At 46.0% G+C, this 24,972-nt stretch overlaps 1 protein-coding gene across 3 annotated transcripts in view; it reads left to right on the top strand.

Moving 5' to 3' along the window:
- Window positions 1-2,447: 2,447 nt before the first annotated feature.
- Window positions 2,448-24,972, top strand: part of STK26 (serine/threonine kinase 26) — a 61,345-nt gene continuing 38,820 nt past the window's right edge. Inside the window, exons 1-2 of one of the 3 annotated variants that reach the window (XM_065556766.1) lie at window positions 2,448-2,467; window positions 3,048-3,159. In XM_065556766.1, the coding sequence (XP_065412838.1) occupies window positions 3,118-3,159 (42 nt within the window). In that variant the 5' untranslated portion in view covers window positions 2,448-2,467; window positions 3,048-3,117. Of the gene's footprint in view, window positions 2,468-2,631; window positions 2,944-3,047; window positions 3,160-24,972 lie in introns of those variants that run through there. The other 2 variants (XM_065556767.1, XM_065556765.1) reach the window with 2 other exon arrangements.

Below are 24,972 nucleotides of genomic sequence, written 5' to 3'. Positions count from 1 at the left end.
TTGGGATTTTTCCAAAGTCATGATGAGTTATGACTGGACCACTGAAATATAAAAATAGAGACAACATTAAATATTAATGAGCAGAATGAATCTGCACTATTCAGAAATCTGATAAATGGAAACAAGTTTTTTTTTCTCTTAATTAATTGGCCTCTCAGAGTTGGTAAGACAACTCCCACCTGTTTATGCTCTCTGTATGTGTGTGTATATATATCTCCTCAATATATGTTCCATTCTATATGCATCCGAAGAAGTGGGCTGTAGTCCACGAAAGCTTATGCTCTAATAAATTTGTTAGTCTCTAAGGTGCCACAAGTACTCCTGTTCTTCTTTTTTTAACATCGTTGTGGGGTTTTGTTTGATTTTAAACCACAGTCAGTTAAGGATAGAACATCTGCCTTAATGTTGAATTTCTTGGCTTTATATGGTTTTAGCCCAACCTTAACTTAAACAGAGATGTTTTGTATTCAGTGGCATATTGGATGTAGCAGGCAGTGCTTCATGTTGAAAAAGGGGGAACCACTTAAAAAAAACTGCCTTCAAATGAATCCTGCATAAGGGAACATCCTTTAAATAACTATTTTGGGGTAGGTATGATGTGTGTAACCGTCCAACCTAGTTCCTACACATCTTGGACTGGATGAAGTAAACCATTTCCTGGCCCTGGGAATGCACCAACCCTGTGAACTCATGGAACCCCTATCAGTTTTCAGGGATCTCCTTTGCAAGCAGGGCTTTAAGTGCACATAGTTTTCACAGGTGAATGGAGGAGGTCTACTGCCTTTGGAAAGGATTACCCATATGAGTGGGATGGCCCTGCCCTATTGTAAGCAGGGTGGCCTACATGGGCGAAAAGGCTGTCATCTTGATGCAGGTATTTCCGTATGGGTATAATCCTGACCCCAGTTAAGTCAATGGCTATACTCCTATTGATTTCAGTGGAGCCAGCATTTAACCCTCTGTCTCTACAGTTGCATATGGGCTTTTATAAGGATGATGGGGCCCAATTTTAATATTTGGGGAGGAGAGAGAGAGTGCTATCCAGGGGCCAGTGTGCTGGATACAGTTAATTTTGCAAAGAAGCAACTAGATACTCCAAATGCTTTTATCCTACACAGTCCCATAAATATAAAAACAGAACATTTGATCCACAGCTAGAAAGGAAAAGTACTGCCTAATTCAAAACAATCTCAATTCTTCTCTATATCAGAGGAGGCACTGAGCACACTTGGATTATGGAGGCATCAGACAATGGAGTAAATTTTCAGTGCAACTGATACATTGCAGGAGACAGGGCTGTTTTGGATAAAAAGGCATTTTGGACCTATTGTAGAGGCACTATAGTAGGTTTCACCTATAACTATACATAACCACAGGGTCCTAAGTACAGAGAAATGTCATCTGAAGTACAATTTTTCCTTCCCTTCAGACACAAAGCAGAATTGCCCATCATAGGAGGGAGGTAAAGTGTAGGGTCAGAAGGTTCTGTGGCAGCTGAGAGAAATAACTGGAGCTGGACAATTGAAAAATCAGCCTCAAGAGGGGGAAATTATTGATAAGGAAGAAGAAACTCAGGAGTTGGTTCACATCTTAGGGGATGGGATAACTATAATATAATATATGCCTATCTCATAGAGCTGGAAAGGACCCTGAAAGGTCATTGAGTCCAGCCCCCTGCCTTCACTAGCAGGACCAAGTACTGATTTTGCCCCAGATCCCTAAGTGGCCCCCCTCAAGGACTGAACTCACAACCCTGGATTTAGCAGGCCAAAGCTCAAACCGCTGAGCTATTCCTCTCACTTATAAAAAGAAAAAAGTTGCTATATCTGGGTGTTTGCCAATGGGGACAGAGTGAAGTTCAGTCAAGTGTTAAGTTCTAAAAGAAGAATTAAAGTTGGTGTTTACAGTTATGTTGGAGGCAGACGGTCAAGCAGAGAAACCGAGCCACAAGGAGGTGAGCGCCGGTTTCAGCACACCAGCAGTGGCTAGCAGGGGGACGCCAATGACAAGAGAGGACTTTGCCAACTCGGCATCCTCCTGAAGGGAGGATATGGAAGAACTGTGGACTACTGGATGAACAAATCAAAACATAAGACTTGCCTTTGTAAATGTTACCAGGCTGTCAAGTGAAATATCTACCTAGTTCAGTTAAATACAGAGAAGCCTGTTCAAAAGGCCCCAATTACTAGGCAATTTCCCAGCTTGAGCGATGGCCTCGACGGATCTCCCAATCTACTCCAGAGCCTGGATCAACTCCGTCTTCATGAAGAGACCAAATGCCATGGCACAGCTGAACAGGGCAGGTCTCCTGAGTGGCTGGGGAGGAGAAGTGTCCTGGGAGTTGATCCATAGCATCCCTAGGGGGGTTGCTGCCTCATGGACGGGCACTGGGGACCGGTCAAGGCTGAAGGGACTGGCCGGCTTGCTCTGGTCCCGGGGCCCTGAACTGGGAGAGGAGGTGAGCGCGGTAAGTCCCAGGTTGTCTCTCCCCAGCCAGGGACCCACCCGGGGCCCGGCAGGCGGGTGGGGAGGTCTCCTCTCCCCGGGGGGGGCGGGCACTGCGAGCCCCCAGCCCCATCCCCGGCTCCGGGGCCCCGGCTCCCCTCCCCGTGGGCGGCCCCGAAGGCGGGGGGCGGGTGACGCGGGGCCGTGTCCCGGCGGCTCCACCCCGCGCGGCCGGAGCCCAGCAGACGGAAGGACGGAGCCGCCGCAGCACAACAGCTTCCCCGAGCCCAACATGGCGCTGGCCGCCGCGGCGCCCTGAGCCCAGCCCCGGCCTCGCCGCCCCCCGCCGCCCCCCGCCCCGCCGGACCGGACCTTCCCGCCCCACCCCGCCGGGGCCATGGGCAGAGCGGGCGGCAGCCGCCGGCCAGGCCGCGCCTAGAGCCCCGCCGCGCGGGCATGGGAGAGCGGCGCTAGGCGCCCCGCAGCGACCCCCGCCAGGTGAGCCGCGGGCCGAGCCCGGCCGGGGCGGGGAACCGAACCGAACCGAGCCCAGCCGAGCCCGGCCCGGCCTAACCAGCCTCCCTCCGGCTTTGTCCTTGCAGGCCCCGCCGCAGGCAGCCCCTCCCGGCCGGAGCCGCAGCCAGAGCCCGCCGCGGGCGGCGCCCGGCCGCCATGGCCCACTCGCCGGTGGCCGTGCAGGTGCCCGGCATGCAGGTGAGCGGGGCGCGCCGGGCCCGGGCGGGCGGGCGGGAAATGGAGGCCGGGGAGCGGGGCCTTCTCCCTTCCCCGGAAGCGGCGCGGCCGGGCCGGTGTCGCGGCGGGGGGGGGCCGCTGGCAGCTCAATCCGGGCGTAGGCTGCGGCCTGCGCGTGTCTGGCCCGCCCGGCCCGGCGGGACGAGGCCGCGGGGGGAGCGATGCGGGCCGGGGCCGGGGAGTCCTTGGGCGGGAGGGAGGGAGCTGGGGGTGTCGCCCCCCATCCTGGCTCCCGGGGACGCTGCGCCCGCCGGGGGGTCCCCTGCTCCCTAGCACGCCTGGGGGGGTCTCGGGACCCCAAAGGGGGCTCTGCCGTCCGCCTCCGCGGGGCCGGGGTGTCCCCTCAGCGCTCACGGGGACTTGGCTTTGTTCAGGGGCGGCCGCCTTTCCTCCCGCAGCCCCCAAGGGCTTTTAAACGGATTAACCCCCCAATTCACTTCCTCCCTGGGGGCGTGTGACATGAGCTCTCAGCCCCCAGGCTCCTGGCCCCGGGCCTGTGCTGCAGGTTCCCAGGAGACCTTCGGGTTAATTGAAAGCGATGGGGAAAGTGGAGCCCTGCCTTGATCCGGGCTGGCAGCTAGCCTGCTCTTAGGAGTTGTCCTTCTACTGGAAGTTTTCACGCTCGGCAAGACTGGGAACCCCACTTAAAAATGGGTTTCTGTATAGTTGTTGCTGCAGCGTGTTTGACAATCCATTCTTTTCCCCCCCACAACGAACAGCGGTGTACCTGGCGGTCATTTGTCCTCTTTCTAACGTCATAAAACTGATTTAGGGTGGGATTTTCAAATGAGCCTGTAGGAGTTAGGCACTAAATGCCCATTTCAGTGGGATTTGCTCATCAAACTCCTTAAACCTTGGCTATGCTAGGAAATTAGTTTGTTATAGCTACATCTCTTAGGGGCTCTATCAACCTAGCTACTGTCTGTCAGGGAGGTGGAGTACCCACCCTGACAGGAGAACCCCTCGTGTTGGTGTAGATAGCATCTTCACTGCAGCGCTAGAGGGGCACAGCTGCACCGGTTTATGTGTAGACATATCCTTATTTTCCTTTGAAAATCTGAGCCCTGTAACTTTCCCAAATGAGTGTGATGATCCATAATATTGATGCTACAGTGTTTTCAAGACTACAAGCCATTTCAGCCCCCCACTGAGACGTCCTATTATTGGTATGTCTTAGTTTTTTGTAAAAAGCTTAGTTTTTGTAAAAGAAATAAATAAAATATTTGTATGTTGTCTGTTTCTAGTAACATCTGTTTCTCTTTTTTCCTCTATCTAGTTTAAATGTCACTTTAAATGTTTCTTTTGTTTATTTTTTAATTGGTTGAGTGGTGTGTGAAAAGTAAGAGAATTCTTCTGAGATGGTGTATGTCCATAAACTCTGGAAGGCTTTGTGCCAGAATCATAGATGGCACAGCTACAACAGAAAACACCGAACCGTAAAAGATGGAAAATGCAATTACTATTTTCAAGTTTTCCCTTCATTTTGCAGTCATGCCTGTGAAATCAAGGAATAAATTAATACAATACCTTTTAGGATGTATGTTGGATAATTCTATGTAGAGTAAAGGAGATTTTAATACTGTTAGTAACAATATCTTGAGTGTGATTAGATGCAGCTTGTAAGTATTTATGGAATGTTTACCCAAACACTATAATCGTATGCTTTCCAAAAATGGTGAAGGCTAATGAACTTTCAGCAAAGTAGGTCAGGCTAGTGATAACATTTGTAATGATAAAGTTAATACCATTATTTCTAAAGATCTGCACAATTTTTGTGCTTTTCTAAAACCTGTTGAATTTCTCCTGTCAAAGAAATTGCTTCACCAATTTTTGATGGTGCAAACAGCTGTGAAACCATACTTTTGCCATAACAATTTAACCTGCCAATACACTTAATATTGATATAATATGGAGATTATTGATGATACATTTTTAAAAATTTGAAGCAAGGGAGAAGTCTTAGTTTGAGCCTTTTCTTTCAGTTATGTCCAATGGTGTGACTTCTCTTCAGATAATTTTTCTTTGATAAGCATTTTGGACACTTTCTATCCAAAAATTCTATAATCTGATTAGAATCATAGAATATCAGGGTTGGAAGGGACCTCAGGAGGTCATCTAGTCCAACCCCCTGCTCAAAGTAGGACCAATCCCCAACTAAATCATCCCAGCCAGGGCTTTGTCAAGCCGGGCCTCAAAAATCTCTAATGAAGGAGATTCCACCATCTCCCTAGGTAACCCATTCCAGTGCTTCACCACCCTCCTAGTAAAAAGTTTTTCCTAATATCCAACCTAAACCTCCCCCACTGCAAATTGAGACCATTACTCCTTGTTCTGTCATCTGGTACCACTGAGACAGTTTAGATCAGGGCGGGCCAACTTTTTGGCCTGAGGGCCGCATTGGGTTTTGGAAATTGTATGGAGGGCTGGTTAGGGGAGGGGCCCCCACCTCCTATCTGCCCCTCCCCCCCAGATTCCTGCTCCATTCAACCCCCTATTCTCCGTCCTGACCGCCCGACCCCTATCCACACCCCAGCACCCTGACCACCATCCCAAACACCCCTGCCCTCTATCCAAACCCCCCCCCCCCGCTCCCTGCCCCCTTACCCTGCTGCCTGGAGCACCAGTGGCTGGTGGCGCTACAGCCTCGCAGCACAGAGAACCGGGTCAGGCCAGGCTCTGCAGCTGTGTTGCCCCAGGAGCTCACAGCCCCGCTGCCCAGAGCATTGTGCCGGCGGCGGAGCGAGCGAGCTGAGGCTGTGGGGGATGGGGGACAGCAGGGGAGGGGCTGGGGGTGAGCCTCCCGGGCCAGGAGCTCAGGGGCCGGGCAGGACGGTCCTGTGGGCTGGATGTGGCCTGCGGGCTGTAGTTTGCCCACCCCTTGTCTAGATCCATCCTCTTTGGAACCCCCTTTCAGGTAGTTGAAAGCAGCTATCAAATCCCCCCTCATTCTTCTCTTCTGCAGACTAAATAATCCCAGTTCCCTCAGCCTCTCCTCATAAGTCATGTGCTCCAGCCCCCTAATCATTTTTGTTGCCCTCTTCTGGACTCTTTCCAGTTTTTCCACATCCTTTTTGTAGTGGTAGGGCCCAAAACTGAACACTGTACTCCAGATGAGGCCTCACTAATGCCGAATAGAGGGGAATGATCATGTCCCTCGATCTACTGGCAGTGCCCCTACTAATACAGCCCAAAATGCCGTTAGCCTTCTTGGCAACAAGGGCACACTGTTGACTCATATCCAGCTGCTTGTCCACTGTAACCCCTAGGTCCTTTTCTGCAGAACTGCTACCTAGCCATTTGGTCCCTAGTCTGTAGCAGTGCGTAGGATTCTTCTGTCCTAAGTGCAGGACTCTGCACTTGTCCTTGTTGAACCTCATGAGATTTCTTTTGGCCCAATCCTCTAATTTGTCTAGGTCCCTCTGTATCCTATCCCTACCCTCCAGCATATCTACCACTCCTCCCAGTTTAGTGTCATCTGCAAACTTGCTGAGGGTGCAGTCCACGCCATTCTCCAGATCATTAATGAGGCTATTAAACAAAATATCCCGGCCCCAGGACCGACCCTCAGGGCACGACGCTTGGTACCGGCTGCCAATTAGACATGGAGCCATTGATCACTACCCGTTGAGCCTGACGATCTAGCCAGCTTTCTATCCACCTTATAGTCCATTCATCCAGCCCCTACTTCTTTAACTTGGCGGCAAGAATACTGTGGGAGACCGTATCAAAAGCTTTGCTAAAGTCAGGGAATAACACGTCCACTGCTTTCCCCTCATCCACAGAGCCAGTTATCTCACCATAGAAGGTTAGTCAAGCATGACTTGCCCATGGTGAATCCATGCTGACTGTTCCTGATCACTTTCCTCTCCTCCTTGCCCATTTCTTTATCTTAAAATATGTTTAATGTATTGATATTCTACTTTCTTGGGCTGTAGTATAGCCCAGCAAGGACCCTGACATTATCTAACGCATTGTTTTCTGATATTAAACTTTATATAATAGTACATTTCCTTCCACTACTGTGTTTAGTTTAACCCAGACCTCTTGATGTACACATGTAGACTTAAAGCACATTTTCCTTAAGTGTTCATTAGTACATCTGAGTAGAATTGATGTTTTCTCCTTGAGACTATTTTTTATGAAGACAAGTATACGAAACATAAAAAGCTTTCCTAGAATATAAAAGATTTGAGTTTAGTGTAAAATTATTCTGCATGGTATTCCCCTTTGCACGTTTTACTGTTCTGTGACTGTTAAAGAAACTATGAAAGAAGTCATTAAATGATTAGGAGATAGGAATGGTTTTCATCCATTTTTTAAAATTTGAATTAGTATTTAATGAAGGTCACCTGAGTAATTATTAAAGCATTACCTACTTCTGGTCAGTGTTAAAATAAATGCATGAGGTTTGATTTAAGAAAGTGTAAACAGATCCGAGTTTGATGGAACAAGATCCAAAAGTTGTGTTAAAATTAGCACTGTGGGAAAGTTTGTCTGTAATCTCAAACCATCAACTACCATGTAATGTGGAAAGGATTTTTTTGTTTTTGTTGTAGTGTAGGAGTTGGAAACAGAATTTATGGTAGGGAATCTGCTGTAGCTATAACGTTTTCAGCTGTATTATGATAATACTTTTCCCTTTCTGTCCGTTATTTAATTATGCATAAAAGCAAAATAACATTCCATGAACAAAAACAATGTGATAATCTATTATATTGCTTGTATGCTAATTCCCAGACAGAAATTTTGTTAACCTAGTGTTGAGGTTGCACAGAGATTTCTTTTCTTCTTAGGAAGAAGCCCTTAAAATGCTTGTTTTTTATTTAAAAAAAAAAAATCCAAATGTTGGAAACTATAGAAAGTCCACACACAGGTCGCTAAAGTAATCCTAACTCTGCCCGTACATTACCACCCTGACAGCAATAGGATACTCTGAGACAATTGTATTAATTACACAGGTTTATCTCATGAGTAGCTACAAAAATACTTCGCATGGGTGCATAGACTCCAATATTTTGTACAGCTTATATTCAGTTCATGAAAAAACATGTGTAATCAGGGATTGCCAAGTACAAATAGCCTGCTAAATACATCCTCTTCTGTATGTTCCATATGCACAGACAGAGCTTTGTTAGTTATCTGTGTGTTCAGATTTATAAGCCAAACTCATAAAATTATAGCACATAGATTAGAAGAGTAAAGGCTAGCATGGTGATGAAGCATCATGCTTAGTGTTGGAAATGTGTGTGCAATACCAATGCTTGGAGGTTCAGATTTTTAACATTCTACCTGCAGATTATATAAATAGTATGTTCTACAAATTTAAGATTAGAACAGAAAGTGAGAGATTAATGGAGCTACAGGAGCACGGTTAAGGTTGTCATTGATCTGAACCAGGGTTTTCCATGGCTTCCAATGTGTGTTTGGAATTTGTTTTGTAACCTAACCCTAATTTTAAATTTCCATGCTCTGTGGGTTTTTTTTAGTGGAAAGAAGAGTTTAAAATAGCTTCCTACTGCTAGAATAATTTAGTGTCTCTCTGTGAAATCCTATTCCACAGAGGCCCCTGAAGTATAGTGCTTCTAAGTATAGGTTGTGGGAGCTGTCTTGCACTAACAGTTTGGGGGTGAGGTAGGGGTATTGCTGTAGTTGGAAGAGGGATGTTGTGGTGGGATGCTTAGTAGGATGGCTCATCTCCCACTGCAGGTCTTTGATTTAGCTGGCCAGACGTGTATTTGGAAGGGCCACATCAAATACAGATGAGCAAAGGCTTTAATATCCCTGCTATACCTTTCATTTCAGATGTGTGAAGCCTGAGATGAGTCTTGGAGAGCCCTTAATATTTTACTATGAAAATCATTTGAAGTTGGTCTTTCCATCTTTGATTATTTTCTAAGTGTATAGATGGATAACCAAATAGCAGCTCAAGAATGGACAGTTAGACACTTAAGAATTAACAGGAAAATTGCCTTTAAAGTTCCTGATGAATCATTTGTGCTTTCCAAAAGCAGTCCTTAAACCCTGTGTGGAAAATACAATTTTTGCTAGTCTTTATGGCTCCCCCTTTCTCCACCAATGGAAAATCAGTTGAGAAATAACATCTTTGAGTTGGAGGAGTGGTTGGTGAACTTTTCCTTTCCTGCTTCTAATTTGTGTGTGATCTGAATTCATCTAACATTCAGCACTGGTGGAAATGTGTTGGGATATTCTGACTATTGGGTACAAGTAGTAGGGGGATTATGTGGAGGTGAGGATATTTTGTGAATTAGTTATGACTGAATTTGAGATCTCCACCTCTGTCTCAAGTGTACTGGAGAATATTTGGGCTGATTGACATTCTTATCCCATGTAGTATTAGATGATGCTTAATTATCTACCTCCCAATTTAACTTTTGGTGGAAAACACATTAAAGGTGTATCTTTTTATAATTTTAGTAATTTACGGTGTTCTCACTACTTGGCATATGGGTGTGTTACATCTAAAAGTAAACACCAATAAAGCAAATAATTGGAAGTAAGAACAGAGATGCCTTAGAGTGGACCAGGGGCTCATAAACTTTTACATATTCTAGAATCACATCTTAATAGACTGTCTTGTGGGACACTTCTCCTTCTAATCTAATCATGCAGACAATGTCAGTGATCATACATCCTCGTTTGGCAAGTACAGCAATTGCCTGTGTGCAAAAGCAATATTAGGAAAGTAGTCTCCGTCATTCTTTCTACCACTTGGTTCCTGTCTTTCTTTCCTTGCGTATCCCTGTTGTCTGGTCTTGCCACCCGCCACATGCTGCCTGGTTTCCTTATGCCAGGGGTTGGCAACGTTCGGCACGTGGCTCACCAGGCCGTGGGCCGAGGGATGTGCTGGCCGCGGCGAGTGGGGGCCGCGATTGGCCGAACCTGCCGCATCAGCAGGTAAATAAACTGGCCCGGCCCGCTAGGGTGCTTACCCTGGCGAGCCGCGTGCCGAACGTTGCCGACCCCTGCCTTATGCCATAAACATTCCTCTTTCTGGTGGCTCCTTTGGCATCTTCTGGTAGTTCTTCATCTTGTGTAGTAGCAACCTTTGGAGAAGGCAGCAAGGCTGGCTTCCCCTTGTTTCCATGCATCTTCTTTTACTGGCATATATGTTTTCTTGCAATGAAGAGCCTAACTTCCTGTAGAAGCAGAGAGGAGCAGCCAGCTCCATGTGACCTGTCAGCTACTACACTGTGGTCCACAGTTTGAGGACTACTGGATTACTCAAAAGCTTTGCTGAAAAGATGAGCTTTGCTCTCTCTTTTGAAAGTTAACAAACTGGCTCAGCTGGACTACCAGGTCAAAGTATCCTGTGGCTGGGCACTAGGGATCATCAAATGGGAACTCTCTTCTTCCAAACCTTGAGTGCCTGGTGAGGGACTGCTCAAAAGAGGTTCAGTTGGTCTCAGAATGGGTACAGGAGGAGGAGGAGGAGATGGATGGTGCCTATGTTTTGCAAACTACAACAGAGTGTTATAGGTTAAAATTAACACCTTGAACCCAGAAGCAGATGGGAAGCCAATCCATAGCATAAAGAATGGATGAAATGAGGCTTTAAGTTTAGTAAGGAGTAAATAAGGAATACTACTTTAACACCTGGAGTTGATGCACCGGCAAAATTAGGTTCCTTATGAGGCTTAGGCACTGTATGTTTGGAAATGTGTCAAACTCTCTCTCAGTAGCTCTAAAGCATCTTGTAGTGTCCTTATACATTGCAGTTCTGGGAATATTATCCCTGTGCATATGTCTTATTACTGAGTGTGAGCAGTGTTGGATATAAAGTACTTAAATGTTTAAAGGAAGGCATTGTACAAATGTAAAACTCTGGGGAAGGATCCAGTCAAATATCTGTTAATTTATTCCTGTACTCAGAAATTAATTGCATTCAGAGGGTTCCACAGTGATCTTGAAGCAGCTTTAAACTGTTATTGCTTCAGCATATACTGAGGGCTGTAGAAACCAGAAATTTGTCTAGTGAAAACTGATAAGCCTAACTGTTTAGGACACCAGGCTTCTAACTGTGACTTTTGTGGCTTCCTGGTTTTCTGTGCACTGATTTTTGGGCCATAATAAAAATGCATCGCTAGACATTTGGAAACGACTTAGTACTATGAGGGGGTGTGGAGAATTTGGCTCTTAATTTAAGTAGTTCTGCTCTGAAAAGCAATTTGTGTGATTCCATGTTCAGTCTTCCCGCAGTTTATGTATCAGATGTGCTTGGTGTGTAAGTAAATTTTTTTCTAATTGCTAGCCCTGCAAACTCAACTTGAGTTTTAATAGCCAAGCTGGGTTCCTTCCATCTTATGCATCACCAATAATAAAAGTTCTCTGCAACAAATTAGGCTTCAGTAACACCTGTGATGTCTTATAGTCTTCAAATTATGCTGTCAGTGACTCCCTGTACAAAGTATTTCCTACTCTGGAGTTGTACAAGTGTAGTTGATTGGAACTTTGCAGACAGTGCTGTTTATGATGCATGAGAGAGGACAGAATCCAGAGCACGCTCTCCTGTGGTTTTCTTCAGATTTAACAGCAGTAAAAAGCTGTGAAAACTCACTTGGCAGCAGATCTGCCTCTGAAATCAGATCGGGGATCAGGTCTGTTGAGTAAGATGATGGTATTTGTATAGTCATTTTTCAGAATGCCAGCTGCACTAATGGCTCTTGGTTGAGTTGGCTCAAAATATACATTTTGAAAAATGTAAACTGATAGAAATGTTTTCATTGCCGTTCAAAATATAACGTTAGAGGCCTTTTTAACAAAAGCATTCCCAAAACATTACATCTAAACTACATGAGAACTTGAAAGTGGAACCGAATCGTTGTTCATCTTATTCACCAAATGAAAGAAATGCAAAAATTATGCAGCATAAATAGTAGAAACTAAATTAGAATTTATAGTAAATGATTTCAGTGTCTCCTTATATAATAATGGAGGTAACCACATATCTAATCTTGGACTCTCTAGGCTGTCTTTAATGAAATATAAAGATTTCTCTCTTGTGGATTTGTAAAAGTAAGGCAATCTAAATTAGTCCAGTAAAGAGAAGATTTTAAACCTAGGTGTCAGTTTCTTCCTGTCTAGAACACTAGTTCTTGTGAGTCTGTCTGGGCAGTTATCAAATTTCCATCCAGAACAAGCTCTAGAGAAATAAGCTGCATGAATCAAAAGAACATTTGACTTGGCATGTGCATGGTAAATCCAAGAATCTATATCAACATGTTTTCTATTCATGGCATTGTAGTGGAAAAAGGAAGTTTTCTAACTGAAAAACTAGGGTATTTATATAGATCTGCTTGTTATTTTGTTAGATCTGTGTGCACATCAGCTCTACGGAAGGGGTTACATTAAATATTTATCTACCATTTGGTCAGTGCTTAATATATACTTTGGCCCTCGTGGATCTTTACACCTTTTATGTCTCATTCTGACTGGTAAAGCCAGTACAGGCTTTCAGGTCATATAGACCCTGATTTAGGAAAACATTACTATTTTGGAAGGCTACTCAAGAATATACTTAAATGCTTTCTCGAATTGGGGTCCTATTTAATAGATATGATATAGCCTTGCATATTATACTCCTGGGGGAATTCTGCACCAAAAAATTAAAAATTCTGCACACAATATTTTAAAATTCTGCAAATTTTATTTGTCAAAGTAACACTATATAATCATGCCAGTTTCAATTATTTTGGAAATTTATTTCAAAATACCTGTCAGCAAGTATGTCTGTAACAATACAGACATACACAAAAATTCCCCCAGGAATAGAGAGTTAAAGAAACCGCTACAACAATCCAGTTCCTATTTCTCTGCCCCTTCCCTCCCCAGAGCCCAGCCATGGCTTCCCCCCAGCCCAGACACTCATATTCTTCCCTTTCCTCCCCCCTTGCCCCCAGCCCAGACACTCACATCTCCTACTCTCCAGAGGCAGGCTGTGGAGCCCTCCCAACTCAGGAACTCATCTCTGCCTCCCAGATCCCAGGGATCCAGAAGGAGAAACAGCCTGATGCTGAGTCCCGGGGCTTGCATGGAGTTTCCTGCACGCTGCCACCTCCTTCCTTCAGGGCGTGCTGGGAACTGCAGCTGCTGGGAACACTCCAGTTCCCTCCCCATGGCCTTATCTTCTATTTGCGAGCTGGGCTTTGCTGGGTCCAGTGGCTCCTAGTGGTGGCCAACATCTCTGCAGTCCATTTCTGTGAGGGGGGGGAAGGAAATTCTGCACACACAATGTTAATTTCTGCAAAATTCTGCATTGCGTAGTGGCATAGGATTTCCGCAGGAGTAATATTAGTTGTTGATTCTGAATATGAAATTAATTTTTCAGTTAGATTCATTACGTTTCAATTGCTTACTCAAAATATGAATGACTAGGGAATGCCAGAAAACATTAATTTGTTCCCATATATTTAAAATATGTAATTTTATTGTATTGACTGAAGCTAGTTTTCATGAAAGATCTTGGATTGACAGCCTCGATACTGAACAATTTAATGCATGGAATAGATGCCATATGAGTTTTGCTTCAATCTTAACAGAGAGCAACCCTCTCTAGAGGTGAGAGGGAAGTGCAGTCCCTACTCGCATTCAATCCTTGGCACCTCCTATGCTTCCAATAGGGTGTTGATAGTGATGACTAGATCTGTGAGATGGAGATCTTTAATTGGACTGAGAACACAAAATCATATCATGTAGGCCACTGAATATCAACCAGAGAAGTTAATGTTGATAATCTGTTGATGGTTTAGGAGGAAAAGGCTTTTATACATACCACGCTCCCTGGTGCAGAAAGAAAAACAGATGCTCATTTTGTGAATATGAAGCATTATTCATTAGGTGAAGGTGAGCCAGTTATGTCTTTCTGTAGATCTTCAGGCTTTACAATTGACAGAATAAGTTACCTTATGTCATTTAGTTGGTCTGTTTAGGTTCCTCAGTACTGGTTGGGGATCGGAGCTCCGTTGCGCTACACGCTATATAGACATTGTCCGAGATTGTCTGCCTTGTCTGTTTAGATTATAAACTTCGAGGCACGGACCAAGGCCATGTCTACACTTACAAGCTTACAGCGGCACAGCTGTATCAGTACAGCTGTGCCGCTGTAAGATTGCTTGTTTAGCCAAATTATGCTGACAGGAGCGAGCTCTCCCGTTGACATAATAAAACTAGCTCAACGAGCAGCACTAGCGATGTCTGTGGGAGAGCATCTCCTGCCAACATAGAGCTGTGCACACAAGCACTTATGATGACAAAACTTAAGTCACTCGGGTGTGTTTTTCATACCCCTGTGTGACAAAAATTTTGCTGACAGAAGTGCTAGTGTAGACGTGATCTAAGAAAGCAATATTATCCCTACTTTGCACGTGGGAAACTGAAGCAGAGAGAGAGAACTGATTTGCCAGCCAGGAATTTAATCCAGGTCTGCCTACAAATACTTCGTCACCTATAATAACTACACTGTTTTGTACCATCTTCCTTGATCAGTTTAGGCCAGGGGATAATTTCCTCAAGAAAGATAAAAATTTCAGATGGGAATTTTTAGTTTTCCCACTTCAAGAATTACTCCGAGGGGAATTTTGTGCCGCTGTGCATGCGCAGAATTCATGTCCCGTGCAGATTTCTTTGCTTCCCTGCAGAAAAAGACTTTCTGTTGGGGAAGCAAAGGGAAGCCGCAAGAATGGTCATGCATGCGCCCCTTCCCAGCAGCGCAGGCGTGTTGTTTTAGGCACCCAGCGCAGCTGCAGAGTGGTAAATCGCTGCGGGGGGAGAGAGAAACAGTGGGTGCTGGGTGAGATCTATCCCCATCTGCCAAATCCCCATGCATTTGAACCCCCTGCACCCAGCCCCACCCCAGCCAGTGATGCCTACTCTGCGCTGGGCTCAGCTGCTAGTCCTGGCTGGACTGGGGTGGGGGGGAGCGTACTTCCCCTGCACAGAGTGGCCGGGGCCAGGTCAGACCCCTCCTCCCCCAGCCCTGGATTCCTGTCCCCATCGCTCCTCAGCTATGGGAGGAGGGGTCTCTGTACAGAGAGCTGCTCCCTGTCTGCCCAACCCTGGGCATCTGGACCCCCCGCTGAGGCCCACTCCCACTGCATCCAGACCACCCCCTCAAACTCCCATCCTGATGAGCCCCACCCCTATGCACATGGACCACCCCATGAGCTCCCTGCACCTGAACCCTCACCCCAGTGAACTCTAGCCAGCTGCACCCAGATCCCCCTCTGCATGAGTAACTGAAGTCCTCAAATCATGGTTTAAAGACTTCAAGTTACAGAGAATCCACCATTTACACTAGTTTAAACCTGCAAGTGACCCGTGCTGCTAAGAAGGCGAAAGACCCCCAGGGTCTCTACCAAATTGGCTGGGGGGAAATTCCTTCCTGACCCCAAATATTCTGGTGTTTTTGTTTGCTTAGACTGTAAACCCTTTGGGCAGGGAATGGATTTTATATATATATAGCAAGATGGACACCTTTCAAAAGGGGTGCTCTGGTCAGATTTCTCTCTTTCACCTCTAAGACACAAGCTTACAAACAATGCTATAAGATGGGCACCTTAAGTCAGCCGACAGAACAGACCTGAAAAATGAGAGCTAACACAAAATTACAATTTAAAGAACAAGTAGTAATCCTCTAAATACATGCATTTAAAGCTAATCTAGAAAGCCAATGAAGCAAAGAACTCAGACCTCACTGGCTGGCAGTTGGAAGGAAGTAATAACACTTGGAGCAGCAGCTCCTTACATAATACCTCACCAACTGTTTAGTTCTGCAAGAGAGCACGCATGCAGCTCTAGTCATATCTTTCCAGAAGATTCTGCCTGTCTGGCACAAAAGCCCCACAACTGTAGACTTGTACTGAAGAAACTCTGAAGGAGAAAACATCCCAAAAATACTCGGGTATCTTTCTGACAATTATTAAATTCCATCTTTAACTAGAATTAAAGCAAATTAATGAAAGGGTAGCCCATTGTTTTCTCAGTACTTCATTTTAGATATATTTGAAGAGCATACTGAGCTTACAATGTCTTTTTTTACATTCAGAGAGGTGAAGTTGAAAGATTTATTTTCAAGATAGAGCCCTGAAAATAATGAAATCTGGGGAATTATTTTTAACTATTGCTTAGATATTTTAGAGGCATCTATCAAAATATAACAAGTGTTTGAGCAGCTAAAGACCCATCCAGTAATAAATATTCCACCATGTGCCACAAGCTACCAACTACAAAGATAGGTTAGAAATCATTAAGAGATGGAAGCAAAGATCATTTTTCAAATGTACACAATACTGCAGATAATACATATGTATTATTTAAATAAAGTTCAAGTGCAGAAGATGAAACCTGGCACAAATCCAGTCAGAAAAGCACTATATAAAGTGGGGCTAAAATACTGGCTTTTTACAGATACCACAGAAATTTAGCTCGCTACTTTCCATAGATGGTTACCAAAATTAGACCTCCAGAAACAAATTTCAGAGGCTTAACATAAGACGACCAATGACAAAATTATCCAGTAAAATTAAAAATGAACGCAAACTTATTTGCTAGTTCAGAAAATGTTACTAGTTAGCAATAATTTTAGTTTTTTTTTCTCATACAGAGAAGTTACCCAAAAAAGACAGCTGTAAAGATTTTTACTACTGCAACATCTGCTGCAAGGAAAGATCTCGCTAGATCCCGTGCCATGTTGCACTTCCAACAGAATTGAGATACTGGCACGGAGTAGCTACTGCTGTTCTCTGAACTCCTGCTTTGGGCATATTGAAAAATGTCAGCAGTTAAGAGAACCAGGAAGCATTCATATCTAAATGAATATTGAATTTTTAAGGAGATGACAAAAGTTATGTAATTAAGTGTAAGAGCAACAGAATTACTTGGATTCATCCCAAAACAACCACCACACTAGTAATAGGTGTGTCACAATATTGCTTTTTTAATGTTCAACTGTTAAACTGAATGAAAGACTTTTCCAATGTATTATTGAGCTACCCGTATTACAGGTCACATTCTCTCCCTTTAAAGCAAAAACAAAACGAGATAGAAAAAATTGCTCACTATAATCAGTAAAACACAACAGAGTTAGACACGTTTGCCATAGGTTCAAAAAACAGCCAGTATCAATCATTTTATAGGAATATAAATATATACTCCTGAGGAAATTCTGTGCCAAAACAGTTAAAATTCTGTGCCAAAAAAATAAAAATTCTGCTCACAATATTTTAAAATTCTGCACATTTATTTGTCAATAAATGTGGAGGCTCCATTATGGCAATGGGAAGTACATGGCTTTAAGCCATGTTCATCGTGTACCCAGTCGGTGCCCATTAGTGCCCCCCATAATAGCTGTTTGAAGTGTCTGGGGGAATCACACAGAAAAGACAAGTCCAGGATCTGCAAAAAATTTTGCCCTCAAACTCAAAAGGAGCGGGATCTGTGCTTGAGGGCCCTCTGCACTTCGTCCTGCCTTGGAGCCCTCCCAATTGGACCCCACACCTAGTACTTCAGCGTCAGCATGCAGTACGCTGCCCGGCACCATTCTCCCCTGCCGTCGGCACGGCAAGACAAGGGGGCTTCAGGCAAAGGACCTGTGTTGGGCCACGTGCCCACCTGGAGCTACATGGCGATACTGCTGTGTCCTAGCCCAGCCAGGGATCCGACTCCCAGGAGTGGCAGGGGATCCCAGCCCCTCATAGGGCCACCTGTGCCCAAAGCGGCCCTGGTGGCCAAGGACCAAGTAGGCCAGCCGGCACCACAGATGCCAAGCCAGGCGACGGACCCGGTTAAGGCCCAGACCTCCCCAGACCTTGGGGGGAGGGATAGCTCAGTGGTTTGAGCATTGGCCTGCTAAACCCAGGGTTGTGAGTTCAATCCTGAGGGGCTACTTAGGGATCTGGGGAAAAATCAGTACTTGGTCCTGCTAGTGAAGGCAGGGGGCTGGACTCAATGACCTTTCAAGGTCCCTTCCAGTTCTAGGAGATAGAGGTTAAATTAATTAATTAATGGAGATATCCTAAGGGCAAGCTCCCTCTAAAGCAACTGGACCACAGGCACCGCAGCCTTGTTCTCCGCTTAGAAGACCCAGGTCCCTAACACCAAGGTTGCCACCTATGAGGCATGGGATGACCGAGTCATGATGCTGATCTCCATACTTGTGGTACCGCTGGGCCTCCCGCCAGCGATCGCCACAGCGCAGACCCCCTGGCGTCAATCCCCCTCGGTGCAGGATCATTCCCAGTCGTGGCACCTGTCTCCGACTCCACGGTACCACCTTTCAGGCTGGTACCGTTCCTCGCCCTTTCCTTACTGGTCTTGGACGAGGGTCAGCCGACAGACTGAGGCATCTAAGGCTCCGCCCTGGTCGCCAGAAGGGTAGTGATCCAAGTTGGAGGAAAAATGCAGCCCCTCACCTAGGAGAAGCAAATCGCCAACGCCCCACGAGAACGGCACGGTGGCGTGGCAGCAGGGGCAATGGCCCATGCAGTGGTAGTACTGCAGCTTGTGCGGTGTACTCCCACCGTTCCTCTCAGGCAGCATCGGACAAATTGCCTCCGGCTCAGCCGGCACCAGAGCACTATGCCGAGTCCAATGCAGGAGCGTCGCAGCGGGCCCCGATGCCCAAGGAGCCGTCCCCTGGCAGGCAAGGGGAGCCGTCCCTCCCCCCGTGGTACAGTCCTCTCCGGACTAGGCGGTAGTGGGTCCCTTGCAAGTGATCAACCCTCCCCCCCCCACCCCCGATGACTTCAAAGAGCACCGGGCCCTGCTCTAAAGAGTGGCTGCTAACCTGAACTTGGAGGTTAAGAGCTAGCGGGGACCTCTTCAATGTCATACCCTCCCCCCGGCCCAGGTCACATTGCTCGTCCACCCAGGTGTCCTGAAAATTGCCAAGTCTGTGTGGCAGACCCCGCTTCCATTCCACCTACCTCCAAGAAAGTGGAAACAAATATTAGTCCTGGCAAAGTCCCTGGTAGTGTTTGCCGTCAATGAAAGGTCCAGGCCAGTGGCACACCCAAAAATAAAGATGCCAAGAGACTGGACTTGTTTGGCAGGAAAATTTATTCAGTGGCCAGCCTGCAGTTTCAGGTGTCTCACCATCAGGCCCCGCTAGGCAGGTACACCTTCAACTTGTGGGACTCCATCAGCAAATTCAAGGAGGGCCTTCAATGGGACCAAGCCCAGGAGTTTGCTACCTTAGTGGACAGCGGTGACGAGAGGCGCCTTCCGGATGGCCTGGGTTGCTACGGCCTCGGTGGCCAGGGTGGTCACCTTTGCAGTTGTCATGAGGTGCAGATCCTGGTTACAGTCCTCCGGGCTGTCCCGGGAGATGCAGGCTACCCTTCAGGACCTCCCAACTGGTTGTTAAAAGGCCGATCCCGGGATCAGGTACTGTGTCCTCTCAACCTGGTTTGCTCCACCTGTTGTGACCTGGGGCTGTTAATAAATGAGACAAAGTCAATCTTAGTCCCGACGCAGCGCATAGAGTTAATTGGAGCAGTCCTTGACTCTCCCCGAGACCCGGTTCCGGGCCATGGCAGACCTGATCTCGTGTAATCAAGCTCAGCGTATCACCACCACTCATACGTGCCTGCGGCTGTTGGGCCACATGGCAGCCTGTACTTACGTGGTTCAGTATGCGTGACTCCACCTCAGGCTGCTGCAGGCGTTGTTGGCATCGGTCTACATCCCCAACAGACAGCGCATGGACCGTGTAGTCAAGATCCTGGACCACATTCTGTCATCACTTGCATGGTGGCAAAACCGTGCATTGGTGCTGGAGGGAATCCCGTTTGCACACACCCCCCCCCCCCCTGTTGATTACCCTAGTCTCCGATGCTTCGGACCTAGAGTGGGGAGCCCACCTAGGCAGTCTCATCACGCAAGGTCGTTAGTCCTGCCTCGATTGTTCACTACACATCAATATCAAGGAGCTCAGAGCGGGCCGCTTGGCCTGGCACACCTTCCTACCTCACTTAAAGAGCAGAGTGGTCCAGGTCCTGATTGACAGTACAGCAGCTATGTTCTGTATCAACAAGCAAGGCAGATCCAAATTGCCTGCCCTTTGCCAAGAAGCAACATGGCATCCCTCTTGTAGCCGCGCATCTCCCCAGGGCCAGGAACGCTTTGGTGGATTGCCTCAGCAGGACCTTCTCGTCTCGCCACAAGTGGTCTTTCCATCTGAAGGTGGTCAGCATCATCTTTCACTGGTGGGGTACTCCCCAGGTGGACCTGTTTGCGTCCAGGCACAACAGGAAATGCCACATCTTCTGCTCCTTTCGGGGGTCCGACAGAGGCTCTCTGTTGGACGCTTTTCTGCTCCTGTGGTTGGGGGCTCTAATGTATGCCTTTCTCCCAGTTCCACTGATCCACATGAAGATCAAGCGGGACAGGGCGAAGGTGATCCTCGTAGCGCCGGCTTGGCCACGCCAATGTTCAGCACACTGCTGGATCGCTTGGCGGCTGCTCCATTACAGCTACCGCTCCGGCCAGATTTATTGTCCCAGGATCGCGGTGCCCTCCGGCACCCGAACCTGGCAGCATTGCACCTGACAGCTGGGCTGCTGCGTGGCTAAATGCGGAGGAGCGGGAGTGCTCAGCTGGAGTCCAGCAAGTCTTTCTGGGCAGCAGAAAGCTCTCCACTAGAGCGACCTCCACGGCCAAGTGTAGGTGGTTTATGTACTGGACCCGAAATAAAGGCATTTGGCCCAAGTGGGCTTTGCTGCAGTTGATTCTGGACTCCCTTCTGCACCTCAAGCTCCAACCTCTGTCCCGTTTGTCCATTAAGGTCTATCTGGCTGCTATTGGCTTTTCATCCACCCTTCGAGGGCAGGTCTGTTTTTGCTCATGACATGATGGCCAGGTTCCTCAAGGATCTCGAGCACCTCTACCCGCACATTAGGGACCCAGTCTGAGAGGGCATAGGGTTGGTGGTGCCTGATAAACCAACGCATGAGTGAGGCACTGAAGGAGGCACCGTAGCCGACGCTGTGGATATCGCTAAGGAAAATGTCTCCGACTGCGCACGTGGGTGCGCACACACCTAGAATGGAATGGACAATGAGCAACACATCTCGAAGAACAGTTACAGACGGTAGGTAATATTTTTTTTCAGGGGGCATGGATCGGTATTCACATCACACTCCCCATTAGTACCTGGCCTGCACCAGGGAAGCTAATGATTCAACTAACTGACCAAATTTGGTGATGAATCCTGGTCACATGCCACCTGAGGCACTTTGCACATATGCTAAGAAGATGGGCTTTTGAATACTGAGGATCAGTAAAGACAGTTGTGCTTCCACTCCTACATTCTCATCAGGGGCGGCTCCAGGCACCAGCGCAGCAAGTGCGTGCCTGGGGCGGCAAGCTCCGGAGGGCGGCCTGCCAGTCGCTGTGAGGGCGGCACGCAGATGGCTTTCGGCGGCATGCCTGCAGGAGGTCCGCCGGTCCCGCGGCTTTGGTGGCAATTCGGCGGCGGGGATGCTGAAGGTGCGGCACCGGCAGACTTCCCGCAGGCGCGCCGCCAAAAGCCGCCTGACAGCCGTGCTTGGGGCGGCAAAAAACATAGAGCCACCCCTGATTCTCATGGTCAGAGTCCAGGTTGTGAACTGTTAAACTACAAAGCTGATTTTCTAATTGGATTCTATGGCATGCACTACATTTTATGTAAGGAAGAAAATCTGTATATAATAATATTTTAAGTCTTTTCCTATAAAAAGTCTGATCAAATCTCTTCTAAAGTAACATGTCTGCCTGTAGAGACACTTTTGTTCATGTAGCAATAGCCATTTTACTGTTGAAACTTAAACCTCTTAAGTATTCAGAAAATATTGCATACATGTCATGACTGTGTAGTTTTTTCTTATTGGCAAGGCTTCAATGCTGCTATCTCTTGGATTTGAAGGGTGGGGCAAAAGTAAAAGAAACCGTCTTGTGAACCGATAAGCACCGGCTGCCAGCTGAAAGGAAATATGTTGCTGTTAAAAGTAAAAGGCAGACTTACTGTTCCATGCATCATTTTTCCTTTATCTGCCTTTGCTAGTAGAAGTGGCTTCTGTAATCTCTCAGTATAGTGGGATTTTGAAAGTAGGGCATAAAATGGAGAGAATAATGCAAATGCCCTCCAATAATGAGAGCAATTACAGACAACAGTTCTCTCCTCTTCAGACTTCTGCTTGGTTCTATAGTGTTCAAATAGTCCATCGAGTTAGGTAATTTAACTGTTTAAACATCCTTTTGTTCTACAACATTCAACAAATGAGATTAATTTTGTTTTGGAAGAGAACAATTTGCTGCATTCTGTAAGAAACTGAGAACCAGGTTTAAACGCTAATGTGGAGGAATCTGTCATTGGATTTAGACCAGGCTTAGGTCTGAAACAATAAAGGGCAGTTAACTTTTTTTAGCTGTACAATACTGTAACTCAATTAATCCATTCTAAATCACGATAAAGATCCAACAGTATCATTTGCATGTTTTTCATTCCACTGGTTCAACTACCAGGCGGTACTTTCCTTAAGATATGAATGTTCAAGGTCCATGATCTGAGGTCAGCAGCATCTGAGCAGTAGAGGAGATGTCATAGGTCTAGATTAATAAAAAAGATAATAGATATCTTTTTTTTTTTTTTACATGATGGTGTCAACTTATATTTCTATTAAAATTCAAAGTCAAATCATTACTAAGACTATGCCCCGTGTCAAAACGCCTCTCCTTGCCACTCCCTTCTTTCTATCTAGTGCACACTGTACAAGCAAAAGCAGTTAAGCAAGAGACATTTGTGTGTGTTTGGGGGGTGGGGGTGGGGTCTTGCTCGTCTCTAAAGAAATGGGGTTTGTTTGTTTTTTTGAGATAGGCTGATCCTTCTGCCTTTTGTTTTTGGTCACTTTCTGCTGCTCCCCAAATCTCTCCTTCCTCTACTGCCAAGATGGAAAAATAATTTGGGGCTAGAGAGTGATTTAGGGCTGGAAACAGAAATACCCCTTTCATGACCCCAGTTTGCAGCCAATAATAACATGTATCTACTCTAGAAAGGTCAGGACAGTTTTATCTTCCCTTGAAGTTCCGAGAGCAGCCTTGAGTGCGCTGCTCATTTTAAGAAAACAGTGGTAGGGTGTCATCAGTAGAATTTTGAAACAGTGGAGTTCTTCTGTGACTACAGTTGTCTCAGCGAAAACAGAGTTCTCCAGTATGTAGAGCCCCTTTATGGCCAGAAGTGACAGTAAAGCATGGGAGCCCACTGTCTGCCGAGGGATCCAAAGGCCAACGCACATAGCTCTGAGTATGTTGGATCTCAGATCTGGTTGCCGAACAGCCATCTGTGTCTCACTGCAGCAGAAACGTGGCGTGAAGCCAGAAAACATGGCTAGGCCACACTTGCTGTGGAAAGCGTATAATTTATTTTAAAATCATCCACCTTCGGAAGAAGATGACATGAGCCTAGAAGACCAGAGGTTATGTTTGCCCTAAGATGGGTACAATGTTTAACCCTATCTTTTTTAAAAAAAGATAGGAAATTACATACAAAAGACCCTCATTAAATGAATGTCATTAGGTTGCAAAGTCAAGCACTTGAAAGGTAGAAACGCCAGAGTTACTATTGTTCATGCAACCTTAGTTCTACTTTCTGGTGCATCAACGTTGTACATTTAACAAGGTCCTGTGGCCCTTGGAAAGCATTAAAGTAATGGTCCTGAGGAAATCTGTATTTAAAGAATATATAATGCATACAGAAACACAAAGAATTGGGGAGCTCCTGACCTGTGTGGTGTCCTTACAGAGGAGGATGCCTGGTGGGTCTGGAAGCTAGTTGGGGAATGATGGGAGGAAGAGCAGCTTGATTCTCCTTCTTGCTCTCTTTCACTGCCTCCAGCTTGCTGTCTTTGGACCAGTGTTCTGAGTGCTGTGTACCTAATAGGTGGTTCTTTCCCTGTGCTTACACGTTGTCAATTTGAATATGTTCTCTGGACTGCTTCAAATAGACAACAGTAAAGCTCTTGTGTTTTCTTCAGAGAGGCTTTGTTCTTACCTTTTCTGCTGCTCCTTAGCAGAACAACTTAATATCGTGAAGGGTCAGTTTAATTTATAACAGAAGGATGCTAGTTACTTGCAACCAAAATATCTACTCATCCTTGTTAATGGCAGTTATAGCCTTAAATGTGACTTTAATGTCAAATGTGCATTGTTCACAAGAAAAATTTGCAGTTTTCACCCTGGTTCTACGAGTCAGGAAGGGTTCTTTACTGGTCATGATGCAGGAGAGGAATCTTAGATTTATACCTGTATAATCCATTGCCTTCAAATTATGCATTCAGTGACATCTGTGGAATCCCATTGCACAGTGTGTTTGCACAGCTGTAAATAATTGCAACTCAGTAAACATTTTTTTGAAAGGAATAGAAGCCATGTCTCTTAGGTATGTTAGTTGTGTTGTGCAAAGAGAAGTAAAAAAGCAGTAAAAATACTTTAGCGCGTCTTAAAAAAGTCTGACTAAATATATATGCAAAGAACAGATCTGAGTAAGCTTTAGAACCATTCTTCACAGTAGAATTGCACTACTCTTTTAGACCTGAAAATTGCTGTTTTCTTTCATTTAGAGTGGGGGAAATCCTTTACATGAATGTTCATTTTGATACTGGGCTCATCATATTTTACCTTTATTCAAAGGTGTGGATATGCTCAACTGGGGCTCAGGAGTTATTGTGGGTATTTTCAGGGTCACCTAGGTGCTTAAAATGGACTGTAGTGATTTGGTGAATCTTA

Source organism: Chrysemys picta, chromosome 9 (genome assembly GCF_011386835.1).
Source record: "Chrysemys picta bellii isolate R12L10 chromosome 9, ASM1138683v2, whole genome shotgun sequence".
Classification (NCBI taxonomy): Eukaryota; Metazoa; Chordata; order Testudines; family Emydidae; genus Chrysemys; species Chrysemys picta.
This window is presented reverse-complemented; position numbering and strand designations above follow the sequence as displayed.